This window comes from Fusarium odoratissimum, assembly GCF_000260195.1.
Source record: "Fusarium odoratissimum NRRL 54006 unplaced genomic scaffold supercont1.24, whole genome shotgun sequence".
Classification (NCBI taxonomy): Eukaryota; Fungi; Ascomycota; class Sordariomycetes; order Hypocreales; family Nectriaceae; genus Fusarium; species Fusarium odoratissimum.
In genome coordinates, this window is record NW_022158709.1 from 69,986 (window position 1) to 88,143 (window position 18,158).

Consider the following 18,158-nt stretch of genomic DNA (forward strand, 5'->3'; position numbering starts at 1 on the left):
GGCGATGCCCCCAAAGGTTGAAAGGCGCTGTTTATGGAGTTGTTACCCTTCCTGAGAATACCGGGTTTTCTACACTCGATTGTATGCTAGAAAAGTGTGTAGGAAAATTTAAAGGGCCGATGGCCGACTCTGCCTCTTTATATATCCTGTGCTGATGATGCTATATCGGCTATATCTCATATCCTGGCCGTGATATATCAATCCCGTCAACGTGGGGGTTGCTTCTGAAGCCAACTGCCAAAGCCATGAGACCAATCATAAACAATTCCACTCTATTCACGGAAATGCCTGATACTTTGTCACTCAATATGTAAGTCTATGCCATTGAGGATCTACTGATTCATTATTAATCCCGAAACCCCCAACATGAGCCATCGACGAGAGTCTTCCTGCAAGACCCTTTCCCTCTATGCCACGTCGTTCCAATCCATCTCTAAAGAAAAAAACGACTACAAAGTATAAGGTACAAACATACGTACATATGGAAAAGAAGTGCACCTATCGAATAGTACCCCGTTACAACAAAACATGTGCCGTAAACTCCCTTCCTTGGTCCAAGTTTTCCGCGCCCGCCTCTTTTTCTCGTGTCTTGTGTTGCGTTTCGTCGTCTAGGTTTAGCCCGAAACAAGAACCCAGATCCTAAATTTTGTTAGTAACTGCTGGATATCCTTGAATGTAGCCTTGCTGGTGTCCTGGAGGCAAAAGGTGAACTTACAGGAAGAAAATCATTAGCGTTCCAAACATCTTGGCAATCAACATCCTGTTGCTTGATACTCGGTTCCAGTACTTGAGAAGCTCTCGCTGTGCTCCTTCAACATTATCGACCACATCTTCTGTGTTGGCGTCAATGCGCTGGATCATCTCGCTTTGTTCCGAAACCATGGTAGCTAGTTGTCCAAAAATGCTGCCAAGCTCACCAATGGTCTTCTCGATAGCTTCAATCGCTTCGCCTCGTTGTTGGATATATGTGTTGGAGGGCTGTGCCTCTTCCATCATCAGCAGCTGTTGATCGCCAACGGGGTTGAGAGACAGGGTATCTTGAGCTCCTGGTGCGGGTGAGTTGCGAGCTGGTGTTCCGTAGAGAGGAGAAGCCGACTGTTGAATTGATGGTTGAGCATGTTGCGACACGGAGGAGATGAAGTTCTCTGTTCTTGATCGCGATGCCTGGATGTTCTTGGTTCTGGCCTCAAGAACTTCCTTGAAGTTGACCGAGACGTCGGTGAGCTTGCCTTGTAGTAGGTAGACAACGTTCTTGTTGTGCTCGCCCTCCTGATCGGCCTTGGGGTGCTGTTGCTTGGTGAGTGTTTGAAGAGCTCCAATTTGCTGGTTCAGAGACGAGAGATCTTGCTTGATGACGAAAGTAAGCTCGTTGATTTCCACAGGACGGTCGTCGAAAAGTGTTCGTCGCTTCGCCACTATTTCTTGAGGTTAGAACTATGAACTACGCCGGGCATTCGCGTCACCGAGATTGGCAGATAGTACTCACATTGAGCTAGCTTTTCCAACTTGCCCATAGTCGCAGAGATGCCACGTCCAATTTCAGCAGCCTTCCGGGCGAACTCGGATCGTCTTGGGGGACCTCCAGCATGGCCGTTGGCGGCATCTTTTTGCGCATCAGTCAATAGAGACCGGCGCTGAGAGCTGACTTTTGAGGAAGATTGTTTTCGCTGTGTCTGGGCGAGTACCGACTTGAACTCAGAGGTTCGGTCTTGAATAGATGCAACAGCCATGTGGCCAAATTAAGAGGGGTTAAGGATAAAAGCCGAGATGTCAGACTGCGGCCAGCGCGGCTTCGTGTCTCGAAAAGAGTCGGGGATCGATGTGATAGATAGCAGCGATAAATATGCCACCTATGCGACTTGTGTTTCACTGTAGATGTGTCGAGTTGCGAATGTCGAACGTCGATGTGGAAGGGTCCGGATCAGGTCTCGGTTGGCAGCGCAGGCGAAACGGAACGTCGAGGGGTGACGCGGACGAACGAATAGCAGGATAATTAGAAAGGAGTACTTTTTGGCGATTCGAATCGAAGAAGTTGGTCCAGAGTGTGATGTGTAAGAGAGAATTAAAGTGTCGCGAAGCCTCGGAGTGGTACTAAATGGAGAAAAAGGCTAGAGAGAGCTAAGTTAAACGGTAGATGCGCAACAAAGAATGCCAGAGACAAATGAGGTTTGATTTGAATTGGTTGTCGTTGCGTCTGAAAGGAGATTGGGGAACGTGTCGTTGGCTTGTTCCAGACTGGTCCAGTCTGGTCGAGGGGCAGGGGTAGGTTCAGTCAGTGAGTGTGATCCGCCACGCTGGCTGTTTTATTAATGCTGGCCAGACTGTTATTAGATGTGTGGCTTTATATGTGGCTGAGTTTGAAGTTGAACTTTGAGAAGATCAGTAAGCTACAGCATCAGCGAAGGATATATTGACGCGAGTAGGTAATGAAGTATTTTATATCGATAAGTATGGATATGCTTTGAACATGTACTTCTACTGGGACTGAAAAGTGCTATCACAATCATGGCCTGTATGTCTACATGGAGGGTTGAAGGTTGCGTATCGTGAGTTAATCAGAGATTTGCCATAAAGACTATATACACTTTATTAGTCTATTTAGTATTCGAGATGCTTGGTATATGTAGTAAAGTGTTAAACTCATAGTAAGGGGTTCTTCATTGTTCAATCATCTTAGTGATCTACACGATAACTGCATACTCTCATAAGAAGCCTCTGCTACAAGCTCGTAAAGACCACCACCAAGCCTCCCTACAATCAATACCATTTCTTCGTATCGAGATTATATGTTCGTAGCTTCTTCATAGCTCCAAAGTCTGAACTTTACCTCGTATATCAAATCCAATCATCTTATTCTGCAATCAAGTGGAGCCTAGGGTGAGCGGGAATGACGGCATTGAACCCCTTACCTGTTTACCATTCTGCCATTCTTTGTTAGACACGCAATAACTGACAGCTTCCATGCCATCAACTAGAAATCTGCAACACTGCACAGACTTCAGGACGGCCACTGGAAGAATTAGTGGTTAGGTCAGCAACTCACAGCCGTTTGATGGTTGGCACTCAAAATCCTGGTATCCTAAAAGACGTGTCATAGTCGACGTCACCTGTCCTATCAAAAGCAAGTTAATGAAGGCGTTGCTGTCTTTTTTATTCACATCCATGGTCGCACGTGTGCATGTGTAACTTGGGAATCCGTGTCTACGTGTGACATTTGCGTTGAATGCTGTGTAAAACTCGCATACATGATACACCAATGAGGAGATATAAGGGACCAAGAAAGCCACCTGTTATGCAGAGGGTTCGTAGTTCGTGATGTTGAGGCCAGTGCCGTAAAGGTAAAGTTATCACGAGGTGTCAAAAGGGTTGGATCATCCTAGTGGGTAGGTGACGAGGACCGAGGCACTAAGCCCCCCTTGACTAAACAGTAAACTCTTCAACGGCCGTAATTCAGGTGATCAATCTCCAAGGCTCCAAGAATAATTACAGTACCTTATGTGCAACATCGGAGGGGGCTTAACACAGAAGGACACGCGAGCTCACGGGTATCTTGACTCGGTAGACTTGAAGCTATTTTCTTCTTTGTCTTATATCCCGTGGCGTAGAACAATAATAAACCGTTTCCCCAGGATGAAAAGCAAGGACATGTCAAAAATAGCAATGGCCAGTTCTTGATCCATGTCTCTAAGGATAATTGGGATAATTATCAACGTGGATTTTAATTACTTGCTCTATAAACGTCCATTCCGTGCACTAACGCGAAGTGACGGGAGTCCACCTAAGCTAGCAGACGATCTCGTAAATTCGTGCCAGTGAGGACCTAATAATAAAGATCTAATCATTCTAATGTTGGGTTGACTCCGCTGATAATTTCATTCCATCGATCGACCCATTTTGGTTTCTTTTTTTGTCGTTTCTAGGTAGACTAGTCGTCCCCTGTATGATAACGGCTGCCATAAAAAATCACCGTCGTAATATGTAATCCTCGCAGTGATCTTCTATTTCTTGGGTTTCAACGAGGCTGGGCAAACTGGGGTATCTTGATGCTCCTGTGTATTCGACTCCTTGTCTTCCTTTATTAGTGGTTCAAGTTGTCCGCGGCCCCCAGTCTTTAGAACTGCAACCGCCTGAAGTGCCCCATCCACCTCCGTCATCCAATCTCCAACGAGCTACCACAGCGGCGGGCAGCATAGCACTAAGCCAAAGGTGACAAAAGTGCCTGACCGCACCATTCATTCAACCATCCATTCGCATTCGCGCTCGCTCCCGACCACCACCAGAAACGTAACTCCGCCTCCTTGTTTCTATCACCATCTTGTCGCCATCATTCACAAGTTGTCGTTGGCATCTACTGTTTTGCCATAGCCTTCTTTGTTCTGCTACCTTGATCTCATTCTTCTTCTTGTTGTATTGACTCTTTTTGTTGTTTGTGTTTCTTGGCTTGCAGACCTTGTATTTTAAGCTCTTTGTCAATCTTGACCAACCGTCCGTCACCTACCGACGCATTACTTTCTCCGCCGCCGATCATCATCGCCGAACCCGATAAATAGCCCGGTACACCTAATCCTATTGCCACGTCCTCCCAGTTCAACTGTTGCCAACGCCGCCGACCGCTGGATTTCCATCAAGCATCACGAGGTCGTCCAAGAATGCTTCGATAGTCGAGTTTGGCTAAAAACCCCAAACACGACATGGATGGGACATATAATAACCCTTATGCGCAAGGGCAGTCGCAATCTCCATTGTAATTATCCTTCGCAAATATCTAAAGTTTCTCACCGTTAATCCGCAATCGCTTCTAGATCTCCACAAACGCCTGGAGGATATCAGGTCAACGTCAACCGTACGAAGACGAGGAAATGGGTCCAGGCGCCGACTCAGAATTACGATGGTGACGACTGGGGCGCCGACGAGTTCGAGGATGACGAGCCGCCGCCGCCTCCCCCGGTTCCTCGAGTAACAACAGGTCTCCGACCGGTTGGACAACGAACCGAATCATTTGGACCCTCCCCAAGATTGGCTGCCGCTGTCGCTTCCAGTTCTCGCAGCTCAAGCAACGCGCCTTCGCTACAGCTTCAGACAAACCATCCGGATGTGCCCAACCCAGGCCACCCAGAACAATCCCATAATGTTTCGTCGCCGGTTACAGGACGAACCGGATCACCTGCTCCTTTGTCTTCAGGCGCTGGATCTTCGAAAGCGCCCAGTTATCATCAACAGCCCGACGTACGATCCTCTACCCCGCAGAGCACCGCAAGTTCCGCTGCTCGTGCTTCGCCTTCAATCCGACCCGATTTCCGCCATATAGATGATGAGCGTAAGTTGGGCGGGTCACCATTGTCCATCGCAGAGAATATTGCACCCAGACCCGATGATCGCTCTACACCCCCCATCAATGAACCGAACCAGCCAGGACACGGTCGAGGAGATGGCCCAGCGATTGATAAGGTCCAGAAGCAGCCAACTTTTGATGCCATTCTTGCGAAGCGTGAGGAGCTTGGTTTAGGATCTCAGGGGTTGCCCGATCCTCCCACTTTGGACAGCATTGCTTCTCCGGAGCCTGCTAGTCACAAGGAAGAAACTGTGATTCATTCGCCTGCAGACATAGACCGAAAGCGATTATCTGTCAGCCCGCAGCTTCCCGATGTTGCGCGTATGTCAGTATTTGGCGCTGATTTCTTCTCCTCGGGAAGCAATCCGGGCGCTCCTGCCTCTGCCCAAGACCCGACCAAGCAAGACCAACCTTCAGTTCCCAGTCAAGCAACTGATAGCCCCGGAAATCTCGCAACTTTAGAAGAGAAGCCCAGAGAAAGTGAAGACAACACCAGCACTCCTGGACTTAACAGCAATACCTCTCTTGCCCCCGCGAATGATCCTCGAGCTGTTCCACCTCTGCGTACACCAAGCCCGAACTCAAAGGGACTCTTCCCATCACCTAGAGAACCTGCATCAGCCACCGACTCGAAGATTACGCCCACAGAGCCTCTGCACCCTCGACAACCGGATTACTCTCCTTCGAACTACGAGCCAAATTCTGCTTTGACACAAGGATCTTTGAACACTTTCAATTCGTCACCTGTTAAGGAAAGTGACGTCTTGAGTGAGGAAATCATGAGGTCCCTTAGCCCCATTGCTCCAACACCAAGCTCTGCAGTGTCTCGACCTCTGCCCGATAATTCTCAGTCTTTGACACCAGGTGACCGAGGTGTCACTCGTAACAGCAGCTATACCCTTAGCGATTATGATAGCTATTGGGCCGATTCAAACGAGAAACCCGGGCAAGATTCGAAGATCGAAGCAGAGGTCCAAGAGAAGCCCAAGACTGAGACCTCTCCAGTGCATGAGCAGCAACAGCAGCCAACTGTCCAACCACTGTCTAGCATCGTGGTGTCTACCGAATCCCACCCTACCGCTCAGCCCGAGTCACCCAAGTCTGATTCACGGCGTAGATTCTCTTGGGAGGCTGGTTTCGATTCCCCACCAAAGATTCTCCCTGTCGAGCCGCCCTCTGGTACTTTCAACAACGACGCTCCTCGTCCAGCTTCTCCTTCACCTCTAGCACCAGCGGGAGTCCAATCTCCAAAGGACGAGGCTTTAGATGTTGCCAGCCAAACTAAAGAGTCACCTCGAAATGCCGAGACTCCCAGAATCATCATCCCACCTTCTGGTGGCATTTCTCATCAAGTTTCCAAAGCCAGCACGCTACCGCCAAGCCAGCAGCCAGCTACTTTGGAGCCTCCTTCTCCCGTCTCTATCGAAAATGATGATGCAACTCCTCGAACCGTTGAAAATCGTCGTCCATCTGTTGCAGAGAATAAATCATTGACTCAGATACCTTCAAATCTTACGTCAGCATCGCCACCCCCAGATAAGTCGACCAAAGCTCTTCCTCCCAGTCAGTTCCCTCAGACTACCCCATGGCGCGATATCATGAGCCTAGCAACACCCGTTCAAAGGACTCTCAAGTTTGAAGCGGGTCTGGCTACACACCAAGCGTGGGAGTCAGGTCTGGAGAACTGGTTGTCTAATCTGATGACCGAGCATCCCGAATACGCGAACGGAACTTCTTCCTTCTCCGGAGCCGGGGTGCCCACAAGTCAAAAGGGACACGCATCAGGTCCCAGCCTTTCTCACAATCAACAGCCGTATTACCAGCAGTATCTTAATGCAAGCTCGCCTACGACAGGGCCACCACCAGGGCGATCTCGACTTGGCGGATCCGTGCCATCCGGCACCAGCGGCTTCGGAAACTCGAGCAACCAGATTGGAACCAAGGGCAAGGAACTCATGCAGTCTGCTGGAAAGATGGGCAAGGGATTGTTTAGCAAGGGAAAGAGCAAATTGCGTGGAACTGGGGACAAGGTATTTCACTGACGCTTCTCTTTTTAGAACCTGTTGTGATGGGCTTCTTCCTTTTTTTTCTCCCTCGGAGCAGGGTTATTGTTGGATTAAATCTCCTTTCGTCATGCACTTCGGGGCTGATGATCACTCTTGACCTTACCTTATGATGAGACGGGTGTATGAGATAGGAATTCTACGACGCTTGTTCCCTTTTCTCCTCCCGCATTGTCATCTATCATGATGTTGCCCATCCATCAGGCTATGTGACAAGAGTGTTTATTAATGTTTCTTTGGTTGACAGGGCGAACCAACATCTCCGGTGCAAACAAAGTTCAAAGCTGAAAGACGCGCATCGTGGGGTTTAGATCGTCTCACAAGATCCCGCGCTGATGACTCCTCCGAGAAAGACGTCGTGAACTCGAGGCCTTCGACCCAGTCGTATCATGCTCCCCAGTCCTCCCAATCTTCTAGCATGCTACAGTTTGGCTCTGTGCCATCGACTGGCGAATCAGGTAAGAGACTTGCTTCACGCGAGAGCTATGGGCCTCAGCTCTCACAAGATCCATCTGCTTCTGCTTCTACCTCTGCCTCCGCCTCTGCTTCTATTTCCGCTCCCGTCAGTAAAGAAAATGATGATAGATCGCAATGGTACATTCCAACTCCTATCGATGAGTCTACTTGGGATCCTTTCAAGGGAACAGACCTTGCCAAGGGTGAAGTTTCTGAGCAATCAGGAGCCATGCTTGCAAACCAAGGCCATCCTCAGGATGGTTCCAGCACCCAAATGCCATCCAGTAATCCAATGTCTGGCGGTGCTACTCCTACGCCTACCAGCGGCGGTATTCGTATGGTGCCTCCAGAGGACCCTGCTGGCCCATCACCTCAATCGACGTCTGTTTATTCATCGGTTATCTCACAGGCCCCCATGACAAATGCACCTCAGTCTCAAACTCCGACTCAACCACACGATCCCTCAGCTATGGTTCAGCGTCATTCCTCCTTTGTTGGACTACCTCCCATCAGAAGAGGATCGACTTTTGACGTAAACTCGAGATCGACAGCGACTGAACAAAGGACCACACAGCCTATCGCTGAACATGTTTCTGCTGAGCCGGAAGACTTCGATGAGATTTCTCGTCAGCAGGGAACACTGACATCTGAGGTTACGGTCGGGTCTACATTGGTTGGGACAGATTCTATCATGGAAGAGAAGTTCAAGAAAGATGCGGATGGATCAGAACCTCAATCACCCCCTCCGCAACAATCGCCACGCCACTCACTGCAGCAATCACCTCCTAGGGGACCACAGCATCCATTCCAGATGCACCCAGTCCAACCCGGGCCTATGCCACCGCAAACTCAAGGATACCAGCCTCCGACGCTACCCTTGCTTCCACCTCAGCTCATGGGAGGCAACCCCGTTCAGAGGCTTCCTCCGTCTGGTCCCTGGAAATTGGAGGAAAGCCACTTGTCTGAACCTCTTCACCGCGTTACTCCTAAGCCTCAGGCAGTCCCACCATCGGGCCAATGGAAGTTGGAAGAAAGTCACTTGGCCGAACCCCTTCATATGGTTAACAGAAACCGAGCGGGCACGAATGCCTCGCAACTTTCACAGCTCTCGCAGCGTTCACAACGTTCACAGCAGTCCCAACATGACCCTTTCTATGGCTACAACAAAGAAACTGGAGATGTTCCCCCTTCTCCATCTTCGAGCTCTACAGCTAATAAGCATCATCAACGGCAAAAGCCTTCTGAAGTGCCGCCTTCATCGGCCAATCGTTACCCTGGTCTCTTCCCTGGCCATCAACGACAACCGAGCAGTCCTAAAGAAGTTCACTCTGGCCCTGGATCTCAGTTCATCAGACGCTTTTCTCAGGAGGGCATCACCAGAACCGGGACGGGCGACACTACTAATGAAGACCGGGGACGTTCTAAAAAGGCCTCGGCATTGTTGAAGGACATTGGCCATCGTTTCAGGAAGAGCTCGACTGAACGACGAAGCACGCCTGTGGATCACCACGGCCAGCAGTTCCATCCTCCGCAACAACAGCAGCAACTTCAGCCACCGCACGCTGACGTCCATCATGATGCGGCTTCCGTATCAAGTGTGACGACGGACGGGACCCATGACAAGAAGAAGTCGAGAGCCAGTTTCATGCTAGGCCTGAGGAGTAAGCAGAGCCGAGAACGGCTTTCAATGCCTCCCCCTCCACGCCCGGATGACAGCAGGCCCGCCACATCGACGGAAGAGAGAAGAGGATCTCGGCTCAACCCTGACTTCGATCCTGCTGCGGGTCAGTATCGACCTGCAGGTCCTCCACGCGCAGCTACTTCGAACTTGGCCAACGAGATGAGCCAATCTGCTACTCCTCCGGCAAAGAAGCGATTCTCGGCATTCAATACCAAGGCTGCTATGACGAATGTCTTCAATCGGCCCAGTAGTGGCACATCCTCGAAGCCTGGTACACCCACCTCCTCAAGGCCGATCTCAAGTCATTTGGGAGCTCAGCAACCAGTATCCCCGGAACGCCCTGTTCATCCAGGCTTTGAGCGAAGTAGCACTGCCGGTCCTACCTTCAACCAGATTCTTCCGACTCCAACAGGTACACCGCCGGTTGATGCTAACGAGCGCCGTAAGAGACGAGGTTCGGCTGCTGGACTGATCTCCGGCCTTTTGGGACACGTCCACAAGAGCAAGGAGTCTCAGCAGGCTACGTCACCCCAGATGCAACAGCCTTATGATCGCCGCGCTTCTGGTCCCCAGCTTGGTACCCCTCACCCGCCCGCCCTGCAGACACAGGGGCGAAGACCTTCGGGACCCCAACTGACCAGCCCTGTACTTCCAGGGGGTCAGCTTGGAAGCCCCCAAGGCCCTGCACCGCCATTGGCTAGTCCCCAACCTCAGAGACCTCATCAATTTGGTGACCAGCAGTCGATATCTAAGGAACAATCCCCGATGTCATCTGCCCGACCTCTATCTGGAGGACTAAGAGATAACCAGCACGCTCAAGCTGCCTACCGCAACTCACGTCCATCACCTCTGGGCTTTGGCTCTACCACACCAGCAGGAACTCCTCCTATCGGATCAGTGACTGATTTCAGCCGCCATGGGACCCCACAGACACCTTTCAGCGTGGGACAGAGCTTCCCGGACGCGCGAGCTGGAAGAATGCGATCGATCTCACCAGCTGCGTCCGCAATCCGAAGTGCCCCGACAACGCAGACCTCTTTCAACGTCCCAAGCACGGCCCCAACAACTCAACCGTCATTCCACCATGCGTCACAATCGTCGCAGTCGCTTGACAAGCTCGCGTATGCAAAGCAGGAGGGAACTCGGATCCAACGACCAGTCACAGACTCACCAAACATGTCCTTCAGGCATGAGAATAGGGCTAGTCATGGTGCATCAGATAATGACATGCCCTTGTCTCCAGTGTCGCAAATGTCCAAGACTGGCCCGCCGTCTGTATCGTCGATGGCTACTCAGAGTCCTCGTCTGAATACTACTACTTTGGCTGCTGGAAGACGACAGTCCTCCCAGCTTTCACAGCCTGACACGCCTGTTGTATCTGCAGTGTCTACTTCTCCACAACAGCAGACCTTTGCAAACAGGATGGGAATGTCACCGCCACAGCAACAACAGCAGTTTCCTTCTGGATTCCAGCAACAGCCTGTGAATGCTCAGCAACAGGCACACCCTCAGATGAACCCTCAACATGGTGGCTACCAGATTACTCCGGGTCAACAGTACGAGCCCAATCTCCGCCAGCCATTTGCTGGTCAGCCTATGCCAGGCTCACACCCGCAAGCCACTTCTCCTGGCCGTCCACCTACGCAGATGCAGCACTCTGATTCAGGCCCTCCAGTCCCTCCAAAGGACGGCTCGGGTGCTCTCCAGCAACCCCAGATTGCCAATCAGCCAGCTCGCCAGGCAAGTCCGGGAGCTTCGAAGTGGAAGGGTTTGAGGAATCGCATGTCGGCACAGGTCTCAAACAAGCCAGCAGCGAGTCAAGGAAAGGGCGAGAACGACAAGCTGACTGCAAGCAAGATCCTTGGGGCATTTAAACGAGGTTCCAAGGAGAATCGGCAGTCAATGGTCATTCCCGATCTGCAGGCTTATCAGAACCATGAGATGCGGCCTGTGCAGCGACAACAGCAGCCTCAACAAGCCCAGCAAGCTCCGCGACCTCAACAGCCCCAGATTCCTCAGCAGTCCCAGCAGCAATTTACTGGTCAAGCTCCGCATGGACAGACCCAGTCTCCCCGTCCATCCTCGAAGGCCAGCGGCCAACCTTTCGGACAAGTGCCAACTGCTCGCCCGTCATCTCAGTTCAGCAACCAGAGTATGGGACAAGCGCAGACCAAGCGTTACTCATCAATGTTTACCAGCCCAATTATGCCACAGCAAGAGTTCCGAAGCCCTTCGGGGGCTTTCGCTTCAGGTTCCCAGGGTATGAGCCAGCCACAGCCTGGCCACCCGTATCAGTCTCCTCCTCAGATGCAGGGCCAGTTCCCGCCGACACAGTCGCCACAGGCTCAATACCATTCTCCGCCGCAGCCCCATGGTCAATTCCAGTCTCCCGTCCAACAGCAGGGTCACTTCCAATCACCTCCTCAACCGCAAGGCCAGTTCGTGTCTCCACCCATGCAACAAGGCCAATTCACATCCCCCATGCAGCAGCAAGGTCGCTTCCAGTCTCCCGCACAGCAACAGGGACAATTCCAATCTCCTCCTCAGCCCCCGGGTCAATGGCAGCCTCAGATGCCTTCCCCTGCTGGACAATTCCCACCACCTCAACAAAGACAGGCTTCTTATCCTGGCCAATGGCACGGCGGAACAATTGGTCAAAGCCCAAATACGCCCTCGTCATACAGAAGTCCTCAGCATTCTCAGTTCTCGTCGCAGCCTCAAAGCCCGCAATATGGGTTCCCGACAGGACAAAATGTTCATGGAGAGGAATCGCCCCCTGTCCATGTCTCGACGCCTACTCAGGTTCACTCTCCTACACCAGTTCACGCCCCGTCGCCTCGTCCTTCACTGTTGAATCTGCAAGCTATGGTTGCTGCCAACCCTGAACACGACCACACTCAGGAGGGAGAGCGTGAGCACTCAGATGCCGCTCCTCGAAATGACCCCAATACAACTCATCAGGGAACCCCCAATATGCAGAGTTTCAACAGCGGCAGTCCTCATAGTGGCAGAACTAGCGGAAGTCCTAGAGTCGGTGGCAATCCTCCGTCAGCGCAACACGTTTCCTCGAGAATAGGCACAGAGCAGAACGGTAGCTCAAAGTCCCGAGCTCCTAGTCTTCCCATGCCTGTGCTTGTTGGAGGCGATTTCATGGGAGGTCATGCTGCGCCAGGTGCCAGTTCGCGATTCTCACCTAAGGCAGAGGAGTCTCAGGGCGTCTCGCTCAGTCCCCCATCTGGTGCACTGGGCAGTGTCAGCCCCAACTCTACGAGGCAATCCCCCTCAGGTGGTAGTGATCTCGGCCCTCCCGAGCCAAAGAGCAGGCGAGGCCCATCGTTCCACGCCGAACTCGAGGATACCGAGGATGCCCGGAAGCGCACATTGCGAATTGATTCACAAGAAGAGAAGATTCACTACGATCCCAATGCTGACTCAGATGGAGAGGTTCCTCCTCAGATGAGCGCGACTAGTTATCCTGGACAAGAGTGGAATCCCTACGGCATGCCCGAGATGGGTGACTGGAACGAGGCGACGGACCGCTAAGCCGTTCCTCACTGCCTATACACCTACCTATACACGCACTACCTACTCCTATACGCACAGCATATATCATATTTCTACCGCTCTACTCGAGATTGTTTCTTAGACTGCCAACCCAGCGATATAAGTCGGTCTGTAACGGCCGCCCTTGCCCCAATTCTTGGATATATATATTAGTTCATATTAGCCATTACTGGATCTATCAGTGATTGGGGTTTTGTAATTTGTCCCAATACAGCGTGGCGTCATGGCTGTACATATCTTACCGTCTATGCATTTACAGAATTTGTCAAGAGATGGAGCGAAGAGTAATAACAGAATGGAGAGATAGCATGGAAGGGGTGGAAAAGTACACGCATTACGCATATCTAATTCTGTAATCAATTATATATTCATTTACACTCCTTATGGGCAGGCTAATAAGAGTGTTTTCCTCTGCAAGAATGTATACCCTTGACTGGACTCCAGAAGTGAGATGGAGTGTCCGTCATGTATGGCATTATAGAAGTATAAAATTATTTGCGATTTTTTCCTTGAGAGCCTTGAGTGCTCAATATGAAAATGAACCTATCAAAAGTCCAAAGAAGCATTCCTGAATGGTATCAGGGCCAGAATGACGGCCTGTGTATAATACGCAGCTCGGTCAACAACACCACCGGTCAATAGCCCAACCGAGCCCTGCTTGTTCTTTGAATCTGTCTGTCCAAATACCATATCATCCGCGTGTCCCAGCTCAACACCCTCTTTCAGCAATTGACAAGTCCTCTCCGGTAGAAAATACGCCGAAGTCCGTGCCTTGCCGACCTTCCCATCTTTTCCAAAAACAACAATCCAAGCAAAAGAGCAGATTGAGCCATTGTGAGTTTCAACACCGCCTTCGATGCCAACCCAGAAATCAGCTTCTATTCTGGCTGCTTGAGCGTTCTGTGCTCGATTTGTTGCACCACGCAGAGTCTCTTCGTCTGAGAAGGGCTGGTCTGAAACGTTGGAGTCTACGCTTATGCCTCGAAAGTCATAAGAGTCTGGAAGCATTTGTGTGAAGCCATCGCGGGTTGCTTTGATTTTGGGGATGTTGTTCGAAGCAACGACCACAAGCTTTTGCTTCTGAGGTGACTCCATTGTTGGTCTTTGAAGAGCGAACTTCTTGGCGAGGACGTTGATTATGGTTCGATGGTTTCGAGATGTGCTCATGCCTTGGCGGTCAAAGAATATGGGTATCCCTGGACAGCCAGCTTGTGATTTGTTGAATTATATGTATGCGTCCAGGGCATGCCTGAGGGGTTTTGCAATGGTTGGCCTAGGCTGTGTTCCCCACCTGTCACTGTTATTGGTAGATTCAACGGCTGATATCAATCCTATTCAGAGCAGAGTCACGATAACCATTTAAACTATTTAGCTTTCGATAGTCCGAATTCCTTATCAAGATGTGCCACTAAAAATAGTTTGTTATAGAAACTAACTACTATCAACTCACCCTTGACCGCCAGCATGAGTAGCCTCAGATGTGCTACATCTGGACGGACAGGTTCTCGCTCCTCCAAGCTATGTCTCAAGACCCCCAAACTTTAGACCAGTCTTGTTCTCTGATCCAATCTTCAACACTTTCAAGTTGAGGAGGCGGGTTCACCTGCATAAATATCAGCTTCCATCATTATCTTATCACAAATATCAAGAGAAGCTTACCTCGTTGGGATGGACAGCAGGAGAATTATCACCACCATGGAGCCCAATTTCATTAGCGAATGCAAAGTTATCTTGCAATTCAGCCCTCAACTCTCCTTTACAATCAAAGGTAAACTCTCCGGGTGGTATGTGTAGTAATTCAGTGTTGTACCCCGTGACTTTACTGAAAATTCGTACGAATTCCCGTGGTGTGATCCAAGCACGATATCCGACGACGCTTTTCCCAGGCGGGTTTTGAATTAGGGCTCTGACGAACGGACCAGAATCTTGGTCGTGTGATATCAGAGGAACTTTGGTATCGAGGTCTAGGTTGTTTGCGAATTGTATGTTTCCGTTCTCTTTCTGCTACAGCGTCAGTTTGAATATCATTGGATTTGGACAGCTGTTGAGATCGAACCTTGGTTGGCTGAGCCATTGGATGAGTCAAGAAGTTGTTGAGAAAGTATCCAGGGAGATATACACTCGTCTTAGCCCAAAGCTCTGGCTGGTTTTGTTCACCGTACTCTTCTGCATCTGCCTTGGAGTCGTGATGACAAACATTTGTGTACTTTCCTCCCGATAGTCTCGTCGGACCCGGAAGTGAAGACATGATGAAACGTTCTAGGCTTGATACTCTGGCAGCTTCATCGATGATATTCTTGAATTGTTGGGTTTCTTGTACCTTTGTCCACTCGTTGAGAGCCTGTCCCGGCTTTGGTTTATTTCGATTCTTTGGATCGTTGTAGATGCCCCAAAAGTCGCTGACTGCAAAGATAACATTTGCGTTTTGGAAGGCTTTGGCTAGTGAGGCCCTGTCGTCCAAGTCGGCTTGAACTACTTCGACACCGCGGGCCTCGAGGCTCTTTGCTTTTCGGCTTGAAGGGTTTCGAGTGATGCCACGAACACGCCATTCTGGATCATTGATGAAGGAGTTGACAACTGAGCCTCCTTGGCCGCCTGTTGCGCCAATGACGACTATGAGCTTTTTGGTGGTCATGTTGGATGCAGTTGGTGCTTGATTGTCAATAGTCCATTACATCTCTACCCATTATATATTTCTGAGAGAATATAGTCGGTCATTCATTATTAATCGTCTCACTCTCAGCCAGTCTCATCACGTTATTTTCATGCCTGTCTCGCTGTTGGTGTTGGTTGGTGGTGTCTTATACAGGAACGGTTCCACTAAAGTCCGCTCCAATTCCGCCTCTGTCTCACTCCTGCCTCCCTATTACCCGCTCACCTCCGCTCTCAGCTCTCAGCTCTCGGCTTCTCTCTTCTCTTCCTGCAATCAATCTCTTCAGCCTGTTCACGATCTCTCGCCCCCACGCTCACGCTCACGCTGCAGCCCAAGAGGTCCCGATTGATTTATAAGCTGCTTTACAATCACTGCAGATCGACGAGGCTGTCAGCGGTACGCGGATCGAGATGCCAGTGGCTCGTCATTCATGTGCAACATGTCGGTAAGGCTAGGCCCTCCAATCAACTGAAGCTTCTCTAACTTGTTCAGCCGCCTGAAGAGGAAATGCATGAGAGAATTGCCATCTTGCTCCTTAGTACGGCTCAGAACTGGGGCAGATATAGCCTAAAACTGACGGCTTACAGTGTCGGCGCCTTGGCAAGAAATGTGAATATATAGAACTTCCACCACCTCCAACTGCTCCTCCGCCAGATGGCACAAGCCAGCCGTCTCTATCAGAACCAAATCAACCGTTTCCCTTGGCCTTCTTCTTGGATCCAGATCTCTTCACGCCACTAACCGCCAGCAATGCATTAGCACCTGGGCCAAGAGTCGATCTACAGCAGATTATAGCTAAGCACTTGGAACCAGATGACTTGCCAGTCCTCTATCACAATTACTTTTCTTCAGTACATGAGTGGCTTCCCATGATTAGCAGAAAGCGGATCACACATCCCGATCCATTCAGTCAAGATGCTTGCCATGATCTACTACTTTTATGCATGAAAATATGCACGCTCAGACCCAATGGCCACCCTCCATCCCAACATCCGTTGTATATGTTGGCAAAAACTCTATGTGCCGCTGCTGAAAGTGCAGGCCTAGTTTCACTTCGCCTAGCTCAGTCCTTAGTGCTATTAGCTCTCTATGAAGCGTGCCAGGCTATATATCCTGCCTGTTACCTCACCATCAGTCGAGCGGCGAGACTAGGCATACTAATGAGTTGGCATGATAGAGATGCACAGCAGCTCTTCAAGTTTGCTGATTCCTGGTCTAAACGAGAAGAACAGCGCAGAACATGGTGGACTATCTTTGTGCTTGACAGGTAAGTCATAACTCTGCATCCTTGAACCTCCATCTAATTAAACTATGTTCAGATTCATCAGTATGGATACAAGTGGACTACCATTTGCCGCTCCAGAGCCTTGTCCTGACGAGCTACTACCAGTCAACGATGAAGATTGGGTTTTGGGTAAGACAGTACCAAGCGAGCCACTGTATACAGCATGCTTCAGCTCCATCACAACTCTGGGCTCCTTTGCTAGAACATGCCAAGCAGCTCATATGCTCGGCAAGGTCATTACACACAAACATTTGAAAACCAAATCTTCGCACGATATCCTACATGTTGTCCAGGAAGCCCAGAGCCTTAATAGAGCACTAAACTCACTACAAATTTCTATTGAAGAACAATCCTTGAGCAACGCTTCTTCTTCTTCAGCATCCTCTTTGGCATGTGCTTCCGCCATTTGCATTAGTGCCCAAGCGCTCCTATACGGAGCTTATGGTTGTCCTGACGCCCCTGGAATAACAAGTCGAGAACGCTTAACACACGAAACAGAATTGCAGAGTATTAGCGTTCAGGGCCTGAGAGCACTAGGTAGTACTTTGGCCCCTAAGCTGGCTCAGATTCAGTCAGATTGTCCTCTTCAAGCAAGATGTTTTTATACCGCTTGTAGTGCATGCTCATGGTTTATTCGGGAAGACGATGAACCACAGATGAAAGATGCGTTGGTGACTATCGTCGATGGGCTTAAAAGACTAGCTGAGCGCTGGCCAATTGCGAGTAAGTACTTCAGACTTTGTTCCCTGGAGTGAACTGACGGTTTCCAAGCTGAGTACATTTCTCTTCTCGAACAGGGTGGGATTTTGCGTCTCATTGATACCAGCTCTGAGACGGAAACCATGTCTTGAAGTTTAATGCTCCTTGGTATTTCAACTGGCCCTCAGGTTCAGAAATCATGATATGGTGCTTGATATGCTGTCCAACATCAGGCATGGCGGATGAGTGTACTGGACTGACATCGACGCCACGTGATATAGCTGGCCTCAATTGATCTCCGAACGTCATAACCCAGAATGTCATTCACGAGTCACGGTATTCTCCATCAACAAAGGTCATGTAAGTTCATGAGTCGTCCAAAAGCATCAGGCAATTCTTAGCAATTGAGTTCGTCTAAGTGGGCC

General features: G+C 50.2%; 5 protein-coding genes across 6 annotated transcripts; 2 read left to right on the plus strand and 3 right to left on the minus strand.

Annotated features, from left to right (window-relative positions):
- Positions 1 to 97: 97 nt before the first annotated feature.
- Positions 98 to 2,313, minus strand: FOIG_11941 (syntaxin 5). Of its 2 annotated transcripts, XM_031212617.1 has the most exons (3): positions 1,487 to 2,313; positions 716 to 1,415; positions 98 to 639 (listed from the first exon to the last, which is right to left on the minus strand). In XM_031212617.1, exons 1-3 carry the CDS (start codon positions 1,728 to 1,730, stop codon positions 615 to 617), a joined length of 969 nt encoding a protein of 322 aa, XP_031057495.1. In that variant the 5' UTR covers positions 1,731 to 2,313; the 3' UTR covers positions 98 to 614. The 2 variants fall into 2 exon arrangements, with proteins under 2 accessions (XP_031057495.1, XP_031057496.1); XM_031212618.1 differs by having other exon boundaries at positions 98 to 1,415.
- A 1,706-nt stretch (positions 2,314 to 4,019) lies between these two features.
- FOIG_11942 (uncharacterized protein) lies at positions 4,020 to 13,597 on the plus strand. Its single transcript, XM_031212619.1, has 3 exons — positions 4,020 to 4,744; positions 4,803 to 7,362; positions 7,643 to 13,597. The coding sequence occupies exons 1-3, from the start codon at positions 4,692 to 4,694 to the stop codon at positions 13,073 to 13,075; spliced, it is 8,046 nt and encodes a 2,681-aa protein (XP_031057497.1). The 5' UTR covers positions 4,020 to 4,691; the 3' UTR covers positions 13,076 to 13,597.
- FOIG_11943 (uncharacterized protein) lies at positions 13,477 to 14,405 on the minus strand. The gene has a single exon (XM_031212620.1). It carries the CDS (start codon positions 14,261 to 14,263, stop codon positions 13,643 to 13,645), a length of 621 nt encoding a protein of 206 aa, XP_031057498.1. The 5' UTR covers positions 14,264 to 14,405; the 3' UTR covers positions 13,477 to 13,642.
- Positions 14,406 to 14,411: 6 nt separating this feature from the next.
- FOIG_11944 (uncharacterized protein) lies at positions 14,412 to 15,854 on the minus strand. Its single transcript, XM_031212621.1, has 3 exons — positions 15,153 to 15,854; positions 14,756 to 15,097; positions 14,412 to 14,699 (listed from the first exon to the last, which is right to left on the minus strand). Exons 1-3 carry the CDS (start codon positions 15,729 to 15,731, stop codon positions 14,622 to 14,624), a joined length of 999 nt encoding a protein of 332 aa, XP_031057499.1. The 5' UTR covers positions 15,732 to 15,854; the 3' UTR covers positions 14,412 to 14,621.
- Positions 15,855 to 16,159: 305 nt separating this feature from the next.
- Positions 16,160 to 18,070, plus strand: FOIG_11945 (uncharacterized protein; the record flags this gene model as incomplete). Its single annotated transcript, XM_031212622.1, has 5 exons — positions 16,160 to 16,194; positions 16,242 to 16,287; positions 16,337 to 17,016; positions 17,069 to 17,757; positions 17,806 to 18,070. 5 exons carry the CDS (start codon positions 16,160 to 16,162, stop codon positions 17,883 to 17,885), a joined length of 1,530 nt encoding a protein of 509 aa, XP_031057500.1. The 3' UTR covers positions 17,886 to 18,070.
- Between the last annotated feature and the right edge of the window lie 88 nt (positions 18,071 to 18,158).